Source organism: Anneissia japonica, unplaced genomic scaffold (assembly GCF_011630105.1).
Source record: "Anneissia japonica isolate Jap-2015-1 unplaced genomic scaffold, ASM1163010v1 scaffold750_len1593409_cov174, whole genome shotgun sequence".
Lineage (NCBI taxonomy): Eukaryota > Metazoa > Echinodermata > Crinoidea > Comatulida > Comatulidae > Anneissia > Anneissia japonica.
The window spans coordinates 894115-909654 of NW_022756705.1; the positions used below are offsets into that span (position 1 = coordinate 894115).

General features: G+C 32.7%; 1 protein-coding gene across 3 annotated transcripts in view; it reads left to right on the forward strand.

Annotated features, from left to right (window-relative positions):
- LOC117124348 (neurogenic locus notch homolog protein 1-like) overlaps positions 1-15540 on the forward strand; it is a 95444-nt gene that overhangs the window by 57395 nt on the left and 22509 nt on the right. For 2 of the 3 annotated variants that reach the window (XM_033270557.1, XM_033270556.1), the window contains 5 exons: positions 1837-2002; positions 8667-8834; positions 9285-9398; positions 10782-10832; positions 14238-14484. In XM_033270557.1, the coding sequence (XP_033126448.1) occupies positions 1837-2002; positions 8667-8834; positions 9285-9398; positions 10782-10832; positions 14238-14484 (746 nt within the window). The remainder of the gene's footprint in view (positions 1-1836; positions 2003-8666; positions 8835-9284; positions 9399-10781; positions 10833-14237; positions 14485-15540) is intronic. The other variant, XM_033270559.1, reaches the window with a different exon arrangement.

The window sequence follows — 15540 nt, forward strand, 5'->3', positions numbered from 1 at the left end:
CAAATCCTATATTTATTGTATTTCCATATCAACTACTGTAACATGAACAGGAGGATGGACCTCCACACAAAAAGCTATATACAGTATCTACCAAACAAAAATATAAACCTTGCCCAGAAATATAGCATGCACGAATGGTATATACCAGTGCTGTGAAGCCTACTTGTAAGAATGTTGCAAGTTTCTACAGGATTATCTTGGCCTTGGTGTTAAAACAAGGCAACTGCTCTTCTTCACCTCCCCAAACCAAAAAAAAATGAGAGAGATGGTGAAAAGTATGTCTTTTTTTTTTTTTCATTAGTATAAAAACAGGCAAAATATTATTGCTACAAAACATGCATTAATTTGTTTATTCCTCAAAATTTAAGCTACAAATCTGTTTGAATCCTGAACTTGTTGCTCATAAATAATGTCAAAGATACAAACACAGACTTTATTGACCTGACAACAAAATTGGCGGCTTCGTAGTACAGTACAGTACTTAAATATTAAGTGTCACTAAGTAGGAGCTTACACCCCAACTACCACTGTCTTAATCTTTATTCACTTAACCACTTACCATGCACTAAAAAGGTTGTTTTGATGCCCATAATGGTTTGTTGCATGCTATGCAAAGAACCTCTGTAGTGTAAAAGTTACATTTTCTTTGTAATGAACTAGATTCTCTGATTCATTGTGACTTGGAAACTTAATTGATTACTTAAGTATAGGTTGAGAGAAACCCGAGTGATGATTTGATGCAGAAGTGTACGTAACCAACAAGTAAAATATTGTCTCATTTGTTTTTTTTCCATAAGGCCTAAAAGCTAAAATAGATTTAATTATAAATCATTTATAATTTTATGTAATTTAGCTTTTAAATTAAAATATTTAAATATACAAAGTAAAGAAATTCAAGTGTTCTGCATTCTGTCTATGAATATCTATAAATTGTTTTACCGATTTTATAGTTTTGAATTTTCCGGAAATATTACTTCAGTATTGTTAGATCTAGAATGAAAAATGCAGAAAGAAATGGGTTAACATCAGCTTGATTATAATGGTATTTGTAGATCACGCCATCATCTAGGGGCTTAGATTAACCACGTGTGCATGCGAAACAAAACTTCACCTGATGGGGATTTTATCTCTTCCGTTTGCCTTTAGCTTGCTTGCTAAGCCGATCCAACATCTCGGGCTTAACTTGGAATGATGTTCCTAGGCTAAAACCTAATCTGGGCAGATTCTTCATGGACTAACATTTAGTCTAAGTGGCACCTTTAAAGAACTTAAGCCTTAACACATGTTTTCCTGTACACCCACTTTTACCTTTGATATACATCTACTTTCATATTAAAAGTGGACACCAACCAATGTGGCCATGCGATATTTGGAAATTTCAGTAACAAATAACATCATTCAGATTTAAATAAAACTACTGTACTGTTACAGTTAATCATAGTGTGTTTACTTTTTAAATTTATAGGTTCATGTTTTATATGAATTTTGGAAAATAGAGATTTTTTTTTTGCATCTAGATTTAAAAAAATATATCGCATCCAATCACAGGTTGGAGATTTCAGAGTGTTTATATTTTCAATAGTCATTAGGAAGAAAATCGACTGTCTTTAAATTACCATTTTGTAAAAAATTGGACATCTAATGCAAATTAGAAACTACACCTAGATTACAAATATTGCTCCACATTTACAAACACATATAAACTGACTACCCCAATTAAAGTTCAAAAAAATTCAAAAATTTATTTATATTAACGTTGAGTTGCTCATTTATAACGTACAAAATTTATTTTCGTTAATGCAATTTTTTTGAAAGATATTTATTTTTGCTTTTTAGGATGATCTAGGGGCTATTGGACGAAGTTGCCCACACCAAAACCAAGGCCAGACGTCATGTATTGGAAGTGGTAGAATTGATGCAAGCTGCTGCGTGGACACATACTTCCGAAGGTCTTGTTCTTTTAGGCCCGGTATTACAGGGGTTTTGTGCTGTAAAAAACCAGGTAAGGCTCTCATAGAAAGCAAAGTTACTTATGATTAATTCCTATGAATTCAGATTCTTAGTTAATTATCTAATGTAAAGTTCTTTTTTAAGAAAAAGATTGTTTGGATGCGACTTACATTAATTTGTTCCTTCAGATTTTTGTGTTTGAGATTCATCAAAGTTCTGTCACACTTTGTTTGATAACATACAACATTGTCCAACAGCCATGTTACGACCCAGAATTTGTTTTGATCAAACATAAAGCAAGTATATACCATGGTGGAAAAAGTTGCACAAGCAAAATCTGGTCATTGTCTTTTTGTAATATGGGGTGGGAGGGGGAATCTGATAATTCTTATGTCAACTAAGAGATTCTTATTAGATCTTTTAGGACTAATACATTTATTGTACACATTTTAGTTATTATACTCCTCATGGTTTTCTGATCTCATTGAATTTAAATTATGTAGAAAATCTGACATTAAAGTAGTTAATAATGACAAGGTTATGAAGTTTATTAACGATCTGTAGTAATTTTCTTCCGGCATTTATGTCCCTGTTTGTTATAGAACCACTTCTTTATCATTTCCGACAATTTGCATCAAGGCGTTTGAATTATTATCCAACATGTAATGACAAGGCTAAACTGACTGTAAGAATTTGCCCGAAAAGCAATTTCAAAATTATTTACACTTAATCAAAACATGAAATGAGTGACTGATTACAAAGGTTATTTGTGTGTAGTTAATATTAGTCCAAACAGAGATTTTAATCAGCAAAGTTAAACAGGATGCCTTTGGGGCTGAACATATCTACATGATCATTATAATTATTTATTCTGAAAACTCTTGATTTTATTTTGCTTTATCACCTGCGAAATATTTACAACCCTTTGAGGGTTTTTTTATGGGGAATTAAAATTTTATCCCTTGAGACTTTCTCCCTTAACTCTTGATCTACATTTTTCAAAATAACTCTAGGCAGGGACCGCTTGGCCTAGGTTCTATGATCAGTACTCAAGGACAAGTGCACTGTAGCTGGGTAGTGGACACCTCTGGCATGTCCCCAGAGCCTGTTCTCAATTCTATTTTCTCAATCAATATCAACATTGTGATCTCGGATCATTGGTTGAGATTACAGCATGCCTGGAGGAGGGCAAGTCATTAAATAACACATCTCAAGGGTGGAATAATAAATTGTTGAAATTTCTGGAAAAATCACCAAATTAGTAAAGTACAATAGTACACATGTTCTACAAAACGATGAGAGAACCTGGTGTGGATTTAGGTTGGTTTTTAAAGATGGTTAAAATAATAGAATCTGGGTTTTTTAATGCTGTTTTATTTATATACTACTTATGACAAAGAGTTAATAATAATAAATAATAATAAAATTAGATATTAATATTTGTTCCAGTATGAAGATGTTTTATAGGTCTAAAATATAGTGAATAAATCAAATTTTTAAAATTTGACTTGAAATGTATAGTTAAAGTAATACTTTGTAATGGTATAGTTAAGTTACTTTGAAGACATTATAATAATATTATTTGAAGCAGAGCATAAATTTATATTCTTTGAATTCCTATATATGACTCAAAATCTTCTACAGCAAAAGTATCATTACAGATTTCAATATATGAAAGTAGGCCTAACTAAAATATTAAACAGTTTTTTTATTTTTCAAAATAATTTCACTTCTGAGTCCAACATGTAAGCCTACATGTTTTAAATTTTTTATATTTATTTTTTATGTACTTTTTTAAACTAAGTTTTATAATACTCCACACGTTGACAAAATTGATTATAAAATTAGATAGTGATCACATGATCTCTGCCCGTGTGAGTAAGAACCTTCACGACTTTAGAAATGGATTTTTCCATCTGATTGTGTTTGATTTCCCATGGTGATGGTCGTCTTGTCTTCCAAACCAGATCTTCACCACTTGTTGTGCGCATCAAAAGAACGAGAAAGAGAAACCGAAATACTTCCACCGTCTAAATTGAAGTTGATTGGTTATAATGACGATATTTATACTGTTGTTGATACTGTAGGTTGTTGTGATGATGTTTGTAGCGATGATGCTACAAAAGAGAGATAAAAGAAACTATTGAGCGGATGTTTAATGAAAATTGATGGGTGGTGACTTTTACAAGAGCAATATAAAGCTGACAGATCGAACTTGGGAAGATAGTAGGATTTTAAATAATTAATAAACAATGATAGGCTTCACCTTTTGGAAAAAAATGAATTTTCAATGAGAATGTTGTTGAAAAAAGTACAAAAAATATACCAAACTTCCTCGGTAAGCCCACCTTGAGTATACAGCCTATCTCCTATATTTATTTTAAGGAGGCAACATCATTGACTGTTAAAGGATCGCCTAATAAGAGCATCTATTTACTATTTAATTTGTCTTTTTTATTTATTACATTTTGTATGTAATAGTGCTCTGGGAGATTATTATAGGGCATTCCATTCAAAACTTGTATATTTTTATTATCTGCTACTCATTCACATACCAGCATTTCCACCTAACAAAAGCACAGGATATAGTTCGATTGAGGAGCTCATCTGACTTTACAAATACTTTCAGGAAAAAAAAAATCTAAGATTGCCTTTACATTGGCTATGCATTATTGAAATTTTGAAAATAACTTTAAACAAGTTAAAGGAAAAGTGCTTCAGCTCAATAGATAAAGTATTCAAAGTGGAAATCTTTTCCAGATATCTTTCATACATGTAGTACCAGGTAGGCAGGTTTCCTGTACTGTATTAATAGAATGATTTATAAAGTATAATCTGAACCTATTAATCAGTTTGCTTAAGTATCACAGCACAGTGAATATTATCAATGGTGGTATTTTTTTTTTTTTAGTGTTATGAAATCTTCAAATGTGTTCCGACACTTTCTGCTGATAATAAATCAAGAAAAGGGTGATGAAAAATACCAGAGTTACAGATACGATTGTGTCCCTTACGTCATTTCAGCTAGGCTGGTGTATCACTGCCTTTAATGTACATAACTTTGCATGCCGAAAAGTGTCATGTGATTTGATGTACAGGATATTAAGTATCATTGGTTTACACCTTGCAGTTTATGTAGTGATGATATCTTACTTATAGGCCTATAGAGAAGGTTATAAAGTAGAGTAAGTGATAATTCCCTACAAAAAGCTTTTGATCTTTATAATTATACTTTATCTCAAAAACTTATTAAATAATTACCGTAAGAAGCTCAGAAATATTGAGTAAATACATGAATATATAGTTATATAATTGAACAATAATTAAATAGGTCTACAAAGTATAAATACTGAATGGCAGTCTATATGATTAAAAAGTTACCCTTCCATCTATTCTCAAATGAATGCCAAAATATTACATACATGAACCAGTAGGGGTGATTATGATATTGGTATACAGAACTTTCTCCCCCTTCTCAAAATAAAGGTATCTATACAGTATTTATTTATTTATTCACCAACTAACCAAGTTATGATGATGACAACAGACATTTGATACAATAGGTAACATCATTTCTCTTTGATGTTTGCTATACTTAAGAGCTCTTCAATATTTTCATCCTTATTTCTGGTATTAGTACTTACCATCTAGCTTCATCGTCTTTGCATTTACCGTCTGATTAAAACCTGAACCATCTGTGAGGCTAACGGCATCTACTCTACCGAGAGTCGGATGGAGGGAGCATGAGGAAACCGGTCTTCTCTGAAGGCAGCAAAACATCCGTTAGTTGCTTCCCATCGGATTCAGATAATATATTGTTACCATTTATACAAGACTTAATAATAATATGATTTTTAAGAGAACATGCTGTACACCAAAAATAGCCAGAACAGAGAATACGTTAAGTGTGTTATTAATTTTTTGTTGTTACTTAAACTTGAATTAAACGTTTTCAAAGACCATAGTTTTTAAGATTAAAATTTTTCAAGGATTAAAGAAAATGTATCAAATAATGTTTATGTATTGCAGTTTTTTTAAAATATTCACTTGAAATCTTATAATAAATAATTTTTATTCAGTTTGCCTATGGATTTTATCTGGCTTCAGCTTAATTATTTGTTTTAATAGGGCTACATGAACTTTTACAAAATGAAAGAAAAGGAAACATTTCTATTAAATTTTGCACAAAAAATTTATTATGATATATGAAATAAAAATTACCAATTTATTAGGAGTAGTATGCTGTAATTGGTAATCTCTGAAGTTGAAAATCAAATCTTAAAGCATCAACTATTTTCTTTAGAGAAAAGGGAATGGGAAGATTTATAGTACAGATAACAGAAGCTAAGCCGGTAATTGTTTAGAAGAGGAAGAGACAGATATCTCCACGGTATGAAAGGAGGACAAGCTGCTTTCCCACTAGGGACGAGAACCTTGGATACCGCAGGTGGGCCTAGAATCTAGGCCTAGCTTTTACCTGGTAGAAATTAGACATTTCATGTCTAATCATTGTCATTGGTAAATAGATTCTTGAAAGTTTAAGGATGATCAGAGCAGGTGGAGCTGTTTACTGAGCTTCCTTTGTTCTCTTGTTGATGGGACATGGATCGTCCCAGGTTACAGCAGGTGTTACAGGCTTCTACAGGTAGGCAAGTGCTTACAAAGTCTCTAAAAGTAAACAGGCGAGGACGAATTGAAGAACCCAGAAGAGCGATGAATCATAGAATGAGATGTGTGTGTTATCCTCGGAGGGAGGGATCCACACTATTCCCTTTGCATCATGTGACCTAGCAATATCTTATGTAGTCGTATGATTTTAGGCCTAAAACATTAGTCACTGACTAATCCTTATTGAATTTTGTATTGGATGTGGTTTTTTTTTTACTAGTGCATAGATGAACCTTGAAACACTTTAGTGGCACTTACGGTTGAATGCAAGCCTATTGGTCTATCTATTTCTTCTCAGTTGGATGCACTTATGCTAAATTATCCAAAACCCTTGAAAATTGAATAAAAAATGTTTAATTGCTCATTTAAAAGCAGTACCAAATAACTTTTAGAGTACTATTAGAGTATGGAGAGAAACGAGCAATTCTCCATGATTTATGAACTTTAGTTCATAATTAGATTGCCAACAAATGTAATGGTCTGAGCAAATTGTATTGGATTGGTATTAATTATGCATTGTTAATTGTCGAAGAATATCCTCTTTTCATGGGCCAACTTTATATTCAAATGCTTCAGCCCACTATTTTCAGGAAGGTGCTGTACTAGTCAAAATTTTTGATTATGTTCAACACTTAAACTAACCTAAAACCTAATATATTTTCTTGTTGTAATTGAAAATTGAAAGTTAATAACTACCTAAATACCCTATTCAAGTACAGTGTTCCCCTCCAATTCAAGACCCCCCTCTCTGATTCTTTGAGCCTCCAAATTCGAGACCACTTTTTCAAAGAATCAAAAGAAATACAATCTTCAATTTATAAACACTAAGCTATAACCTCTAAGTCAAGACCGAACCATAGACCACCCCAAATGTTCAGGTCCTAGGTCTTGAATTCGATGGTGAAATGTATATACAAAGCAAACAAAATAAAAATTGTTCAACACAGTTACCTTTTCATTGAAAGCACTCTTGCAACATCAGAATAGCCAATCATAAGTTGTAAAGCTCAGGATGATTACTTTTTCAATAAATATAGAGGGATGAATATGACCTATCAGATATATGGCTCAAACACCTGGGAATTCTCGCTGTTGTAAGAGTAGCGTTTTCTTGAACCTCTCAACAGGTCAAAGCTATTACTTGTGTTCGCATGTTAGGGATCTGACAGCAGGATAGACAACAGTGATGAGTGATATCATGGCAGGTGTGGAGCACATCCCAGCACCTTGATTCTACCCTTAGGGTAAAACTAACTGATGGTACATGTATTACGCGCGTTTACTTACAAACTATCATACTATCCGTTTGATGACAGATTAAAATATCATGTGTGTCTGTAATATCTTCATAATATTGTGTCAGATAATTAAATATGATATTACAGTAGTAGATCTCTTAATTGTTATGCGAATTGCTGGATCATTAAAATATGTTGTATCTTTAAATAAATACCATTTATGTCTAAAAATATCTTGCAAATATGTAAATATGAATGTATATGAATATTTATATTAATGCAATACAAGTTGGCATCAGCTTTTCCTTTGCATGTTGAAGGTAATTTTCACGAAGGCATGCTGAGTTTCATGGCTCAGCGGCCTTGGTCCCTGGCCTACAGCCCTCATGCGCTATGTTTTTCACTTTCTTTTTCAAACCAGCTATGTACCATATTCAGGAAAACTTAGAGTCAGGGAAAAACGAAGTGAAGAAAAGGGGAAGTGATTTGAGTTTTTTACTATCTGATCTAATTAGAGAGAATTAAGGGGATCTTGTGACCATACCCCAGAGAGAAAGTTTGAATGCATTTATTTATCAAGTAAAGCATAGAAAAAAATATATAGGGACCCCTCCCAGTAATATCATCAGTCTGCATACTGTAGGCTTTTAAATGGCGACTGTCTGATTAAAAAAATGGAAAAACTTGGCATACCTAAGGGATATGGCAGGGATAATTAAGTATGGGTGTGTGTATATGTATCTAGCACTCAATAAATAATCTTTTAATTGGAATCGGATTTTCAAACATTATCAACATTTTTATTTTCAGAGAAAGAACCTGAAATTGATACAAAGCTACCCCCTGAGATGAAGATACTGTCAGGATTCAATATGACACTGACTTGCCATGCCTCCGGTCTTCCTGAACCAAACCTACGGTGGTTCCGTAACGGCAAAATTATCCATAAAGAAGATAAGCGACTGAAATTAGACAAAGGTAGAATAAATTACTGTTGTAAAAAAAGTGCATCATGCTCATCTCAATGTCTTTGTATTTGCAAGTGGCACACAGGCTATGCATTGTGTTACATTTTAATTCATATTAAAATAAATGTAATTATTAATACACTATGAGTGGATAATGAATGTAAAATGACATATTTTATGTTCTCCCCCTCCCCCAAACCAGCAGAAGTGATGATTGTGACATTGTAAATGAAGATAGTGGCAAAGAAGGTATCTAACAATGATGATGATAATATAGGCCTATATATAATAGGCATATTTACAGCTTTTAACAATACATGAGGAGACAGCAATTTTATCCCTATTACCAAACACTAATCATGGTTCTTCTAACCTGTTCCAAGTTGTACCGAGAGGTTGAGGGGAAGAAAGATCAACTATATACATTTAAATTTTCAACATTTTACATTATTTCTTCCAGGTGCTCTAACATTATCAAAGATTGAAGAACAAGACACCGGCTCGTACTCTTGTGTAGCTGATAATTTGTCCGGATTTGACAGAAAAGATACGTTTATCACTGTAGTTAAAAATGGTAAGTCTATTAACATCAGGAATGTTAGGACTACTACCTTCATCTGAACTAATATTTTTGTAAAACAGGACAACAATATGGAAATACGTCTTGAAAAGTGTGCCTGTTTATTCAGTCGTTTAAGAAGATGGAATGCCAAATTACCTACTATTCTCAATTTACGTTTTGAGGGTTAAATTGATCGGAAGTTATTAAAGTCCAGTTAGCGTATTACACGGCCACCTGCTTTCAAGTTTATCTTATGTCATATCAGCGGGTTTTGTTAATTTGTTCAAGACCCTCTCTCTCACCGCACTCAGCGATGGGCCCAGTTTAAAGTGTCTATACCTGCTGGGACGTGGCATGGACCTTGGACAAAGCCGATTTTTTGTTGACATATCAATTAAAAATATGATCAAAGTGACCATAATTTTGCCGTGGTGGAAGACTATCCAGTTTGGAAGATGATCTAGAACATTTGGTGTGAATTTCATGGCAAGGTTTTTTTAAACCTGATAGAGATACCCGTCACCTGTTCTGCATTTTTTTCTGTTTATTTACACTGAATCACAGTTCACATCTCATAAACAAACCTTGATTTTGGTTATTATATACATACCGACGCTTACAGCAACCATAATATAGTTAATGAATGGGCCATCAAAATTGACAATTCAATGTTGTCGTTAAAAATAATAGTTATGTTAATAGTTACAAAAAGTTATACTGTCGCAAGTTGTTCTCGGGTGACTCAAACCCACGATCTCCAGATCACTAGCTTGGTATCATACCTCTAGACCACCGAGCTTCCGCCTGATGGCCAGGGTTGAATTTGAGTCCAAGTAAGCAGCGGGTTCTGCAGTGTTGATAGTAATTGTTATTGTCGTGATGGAATAATAGACAATAACTGGATTTGCGTCGGGAGAAACATGTATAGGTGTAATTTTTGCCCTGTTATTGTCTATTGTTCCATCACAACAATAACAATTACTATCAACGCTGCAGTACCCGCTGCTTACTTGGACTCGAATTCAACCCTGGTCATCAGTCGCAAGTTTGGTGGTCTAGCGGTATGATGCCAGGCTAGTGATCTGGAGATTGTGGGTTCGAGTCCCACCCGAGAACAACTTGCGATTTTTTTCGCAGTTGTTTTCAAATGTACTGAGTATTCGGTACATTTCCACGTCAGGTAGGGCAAAATTACACCTATTGTATACTTATCTATATTTGTTTACATTGTGTTTGCGGTGATACGCAGCAAACCTAAATTGAAATATACAGTAATGTATATATTTACTTGGTCATATAAATGTAAAAATCCCATATTGTGAGTGATAGTTGTAATGGATTTATTTTAACGTCTAAAACCTTTTAAATGTACATGTGTTTTTAACCACTTTTCAGACACACAAATAACCGAGATAAATTCATCTCGAATTGTCATTAATATCAAAGGTAAAGTATACGGTAATTGAAACTTGGAAATGGGTGTAATTTAAATCAACTTGTGACTCTACTTCAAGTGACAGATATGCTTCTGGCGGGTCACAAATTGACTAATAAACATCAGTTTCCTGTTGGCTACAGTATATATTTTAAAACCAGTTTCTGCTGATTTTATTGCATTCCATATTCCTATTTATATTCCACGCATGAGAATTCTATCTGTGCTGGTTATCTGTAAAAAGTGGTATACTGATGGTTTGTCTTGGTTAAAATTTGCACAATGCTTATTTTAGTTCATACACTAGCGGTGATGGTTGCAAACATGTAAGGTACACTTGCATATTTATATTTTTTTACATAATTTTAGTTTTATTTCCTTGCGCTGAAAACATGCATGTAGACTTATTTGAGTTTATAGGCACTCCGGAGAAATTTTAACTTTATTGGGTAACAGGGTGAAGTATTAAAACCAATATTATATTAGTAATTATTATTTATTATGTTATTACAATTCATGTTATATTATGTTTAATTATATTTATATTTTATGATCACTGGTTGGCATAGTAATGTGATACATAACACTTTCTTTTATTTTAATTAAATTTTTTAAGCATTTTTTTTCCATCAAGTATATTTTTAAATATTCTTACTGGACAGCTGATTGTCATCATAATAAATGTACCGCCCTGTAGTTGTGCATGAAAATGATTTTTACAATTATTTTATAACTGTGTTGATTTTATACCACTCGTCATAAATTATCTGAAATGACATTCCTTTCGATTTTTGTGTTATTTAATACAATTTTCAAGGACAGGATGTTGGCAAAACTGTAATTGTGGGCAACTTCAATGAATGACAGCCAGATTTACTGTTTCATATTTGTTTATCTTTCTGTTGAGACAAGAAACACTCCATGGTTACGAGTTTTTTTATGTTGCAATGATAAAAAGTTAAGCATCTTATTGATAGAAATATCTTGTGGTTAAGACTACGAAAGTAATGAACTGGTTAGAGAGACAATTCCAAAAGATCATAAATGTAGTTAAGTCTAAGTAGGCTCACACATTCACTGTCAGAAAGCTTGTCTAGGCGGAAATTAGTCTATATGCTGTATTAATCAATCTCAGGATGATTACATTTTAACCGGGATTGATGACCATAAACATGTTATCTATCCACAATAAGGATGCAGCATGTTGGGCTGCTAGCTCTAATGACCCAAAACCTGAGTCACATTGTTACAACTCTTGAACATTATAAATCGGCAATGTAACGGAAGAACTAGTGTAAACTTATGTTGACCTTCATATACATTGCAAATAGAAACAGGAAAACTATTTCCTCTTTTTTTCTATATATGATATAGTACTTCCAAAAAAATGCCCTACTTTAAGAATTTCCCAATTTCTCTTGGATTTGGAGATACCGATTTTTTTTTTTTTTTTTTGAATAATGGAAAAAAAAGTTTAAATAAATTGAGATGAATTTCAAAAATTAATTTTTCTGTTTAAAGGAACTTTTGAATACATTTCATGTTTTCTTGTTTTTTGATTTTAGAATCTTTCTTAAATTGTATCTTTAATTAACTTTCCAGCCATTTCACAAGGATGAAAGTATTCTATTATATAAAAGTTAAAAAAGATAACATGTTTTGGTCAAAATTGGTACTTAGCTGTTAATATAAGTCAGTGTATTACATGTGCAGTTAAATCAACTTGCTTTTGTACGCTGTGACCACCAATGAAGCTTCTTGCGTAAATTAAATAATAACCTCTCCCTTGCCAATTTTCTAAGATATTAGGGTGATAATCTAATGATAGCCTTAGTTTGGAATTTTTCAAGAAACTGAGACTGATATCATCTTAATTACTGTAATGCTCTAATTTTCTCTCAAGATTGTTATTATACCTTGATTTCTCCAGCGAAAATTAAAATTAAGTGACGATTCTTATCTATAATAATAAGATACTGTTACCTTATCAAACAGCCCTGAAATTAAACGTGTTGAGGCCATTGAACTGTTAGGGAAAAATTAATGTCGTCTGTGGACGTTAATTGTGGCAATTAATGGGAGGGAAAACATTGTAGCGGCATTAGTTGATAAATTAACCAATAGCGACGGTGTTACACACAACTCTCAAACTTGGGGAAGTAGAATATAAACACCTTAGAAAGTAAGTTAGCTCTATCGTTGCTGATTCGTGTGCTCGTTGCGATTGGTAAGGTTTGTTACGGTGCATACATCATTAACAGGAAATTCGGTGTGACATCGTCGGTGCACACTTTACCGTACAAGTATGATGACAGGCAAATCAAAGACTAAAAAGTAGGGAAACAAGGAAAGAAATTACCCAAGGATAAAAATCAACATGCTTTTGATATTTTTTAAGAAATTAAACTTTATAATTGAGATTTCAGTTCCTTTGTTTTTGTATTATAAACAAAGGAACATTTTAATGCGATTATCAAAATAACATTACGAACCTACTGGCTTATATAGATATTTACCTGCATTCAAGTAAAATAATTAATAAATAAAGTTATTATTTTTAAAAGCAATATGAGATATTTTTGTATGGTGCTATTATATGGAACACACATTTCTGTTGAATGGTTCATGTACGATTCTAAAGCGAAAATAAAATGTTGACTTCTCTGTGTTAATGCACTGTGTTTAAATTGTCCAGAGATGATTGTACAAGTTGCATCCTAAAGAAATGATTGAAAACATCTTTCTTTGAAAAGCTGAATCCACTGGGGCATCACCAGAACAAAAAATAAATGCTTTTTGTAACTTGTTTCATAAACTTTTTGAATTATGAAAATTCCATTTATTTACTGCTGAGAAAGTTGGTTGAACCAGGGAACAGTGAAATTACATGGAAACATCTCGAACCGAACATCAAAGGTTATAACCCGCTTTACCACCGCTCTTATCATAATCAACTGATAAACAATTTACAACTAATTATGACGACCCAATTACTTTGCGCATGCTCGCTATTGTGTAAACTACATGATCTAATACTTCCTGCATCGTGTTCTTATGGTGATCGACATTGTAATGTCACTGTACCCTGGTTGAACAATTCGTACTTGCTATCTTAATTTAAATAGCTTTATTACTTACTATATTTGCCATAATGAGTACTAGAAAAAAGGTAGAACTTTAGAGATTTTAAATTCCACATTTTTTATGGTGATCACTTTTAAATCAAAATAAATAGACACAAGCTAGAATGTATAAATGTATCGATCCAAGCTTTTGTGCACAGGTTATTCTTAATTTGAATAAATATATGCTTTTTGTTTCTGCTTTTCTAATCTAGAATAAATTATTTTATAGTATTATTTTTGTTATTGCATTTATATATATATATATGTATTTATATTTATTTTTTTGTTTAGTACCTGATGAGGAAATGGGATGTCATGATAAATCAGTAGAAGGCCTGAATCACCTACCTGGGATCGTTGCGTGCCATGGTGCGTGGAAAGGACACGTAAAACATGGTAAAGTGCTGTGTGCACAAGGATGGAGTGTCTGTAACCATAACGACCAAAAGTATTTGAATCTTATTTCATGGGAAGATGCAAACAGTATGAATGGATGCTATGCATATAATGCAGCGAATAATTTTGGAAGGTGTCGCAAGTAAGTAATGTCATTGGTTTTTGTTTTTTTTTAAATTTTTAACATTACCACACCAAATGTAGGATGGAAATACATTCTAACCAGTAGATTTTCTCGGCGCCACATCTTTGGAATTTTCATCCCAAGAGCATATCTGACATTTGCATTCTATTAGTGTTTTCAAAAATATCTTTCACTCCGTTGCCAAATTTTTAATAATAACTTACATAATTTATAAATTTTCGGTTTTCAGTCTTTAATGAATTATTTTTGTACTTTTTCCTCCTATTTTCACTCATTGTATGTTACGCTTAAAAACAAACAATATTAAATCTAATATGTGAGTTTAATGGGCTGGTGATCTCTGATTGAATTACCAATTAACAGTGCAATAGTTTTCTTATCTGGAGTCCATGGTTGATTGTTATCTTAAAACATTTTCAGTACATTGATGCTTCTGCATCTTAACATTGCTTTTTTTTTTTGGGTATTGGTTTTGGCTATTATTATTGTTGTGACGAAAGTGCTGGTGATGGTGGCTTTAGAGTTGCAAGGGGTTGAACCAAATACCTTCAAAATTGAAGGGCCAGCACTATAACCACTAAGCTACATCATTTGTTAATTGATAAAATAGAATACAGGAAACTCGGTTTAGTACAGGGATCCCAGTTGATCATTACGTTTTACACAGCGTACATTTTAACATAATTCATTCTATTATCGACGCATCGCATGTGTCTGCATTGAAACGCCACCACCGTAATATTGTTAGCTGTAATATTGGCTCTGCTCCACGAAAAGTCTAGGCCCTTTTCTAACTAAGGTGCTCTATTGCATTATCCTACAGGACTCAATGTGGCAAAAAAAACATCGTTATCGTGGGAAATCATGTAATGGATTTTGGTCTCAAATCGTATCTTCATGAAAATGAAAGTGAATCATATTTTTGTACACATAAGATACAATTCAACAGCTGTATTTTACTACCTATTATTTCTATTGATGTAAATTAGTATTGTTTGACAATATACCTGTATATATATATATATATATATATATATATATATATATATATAG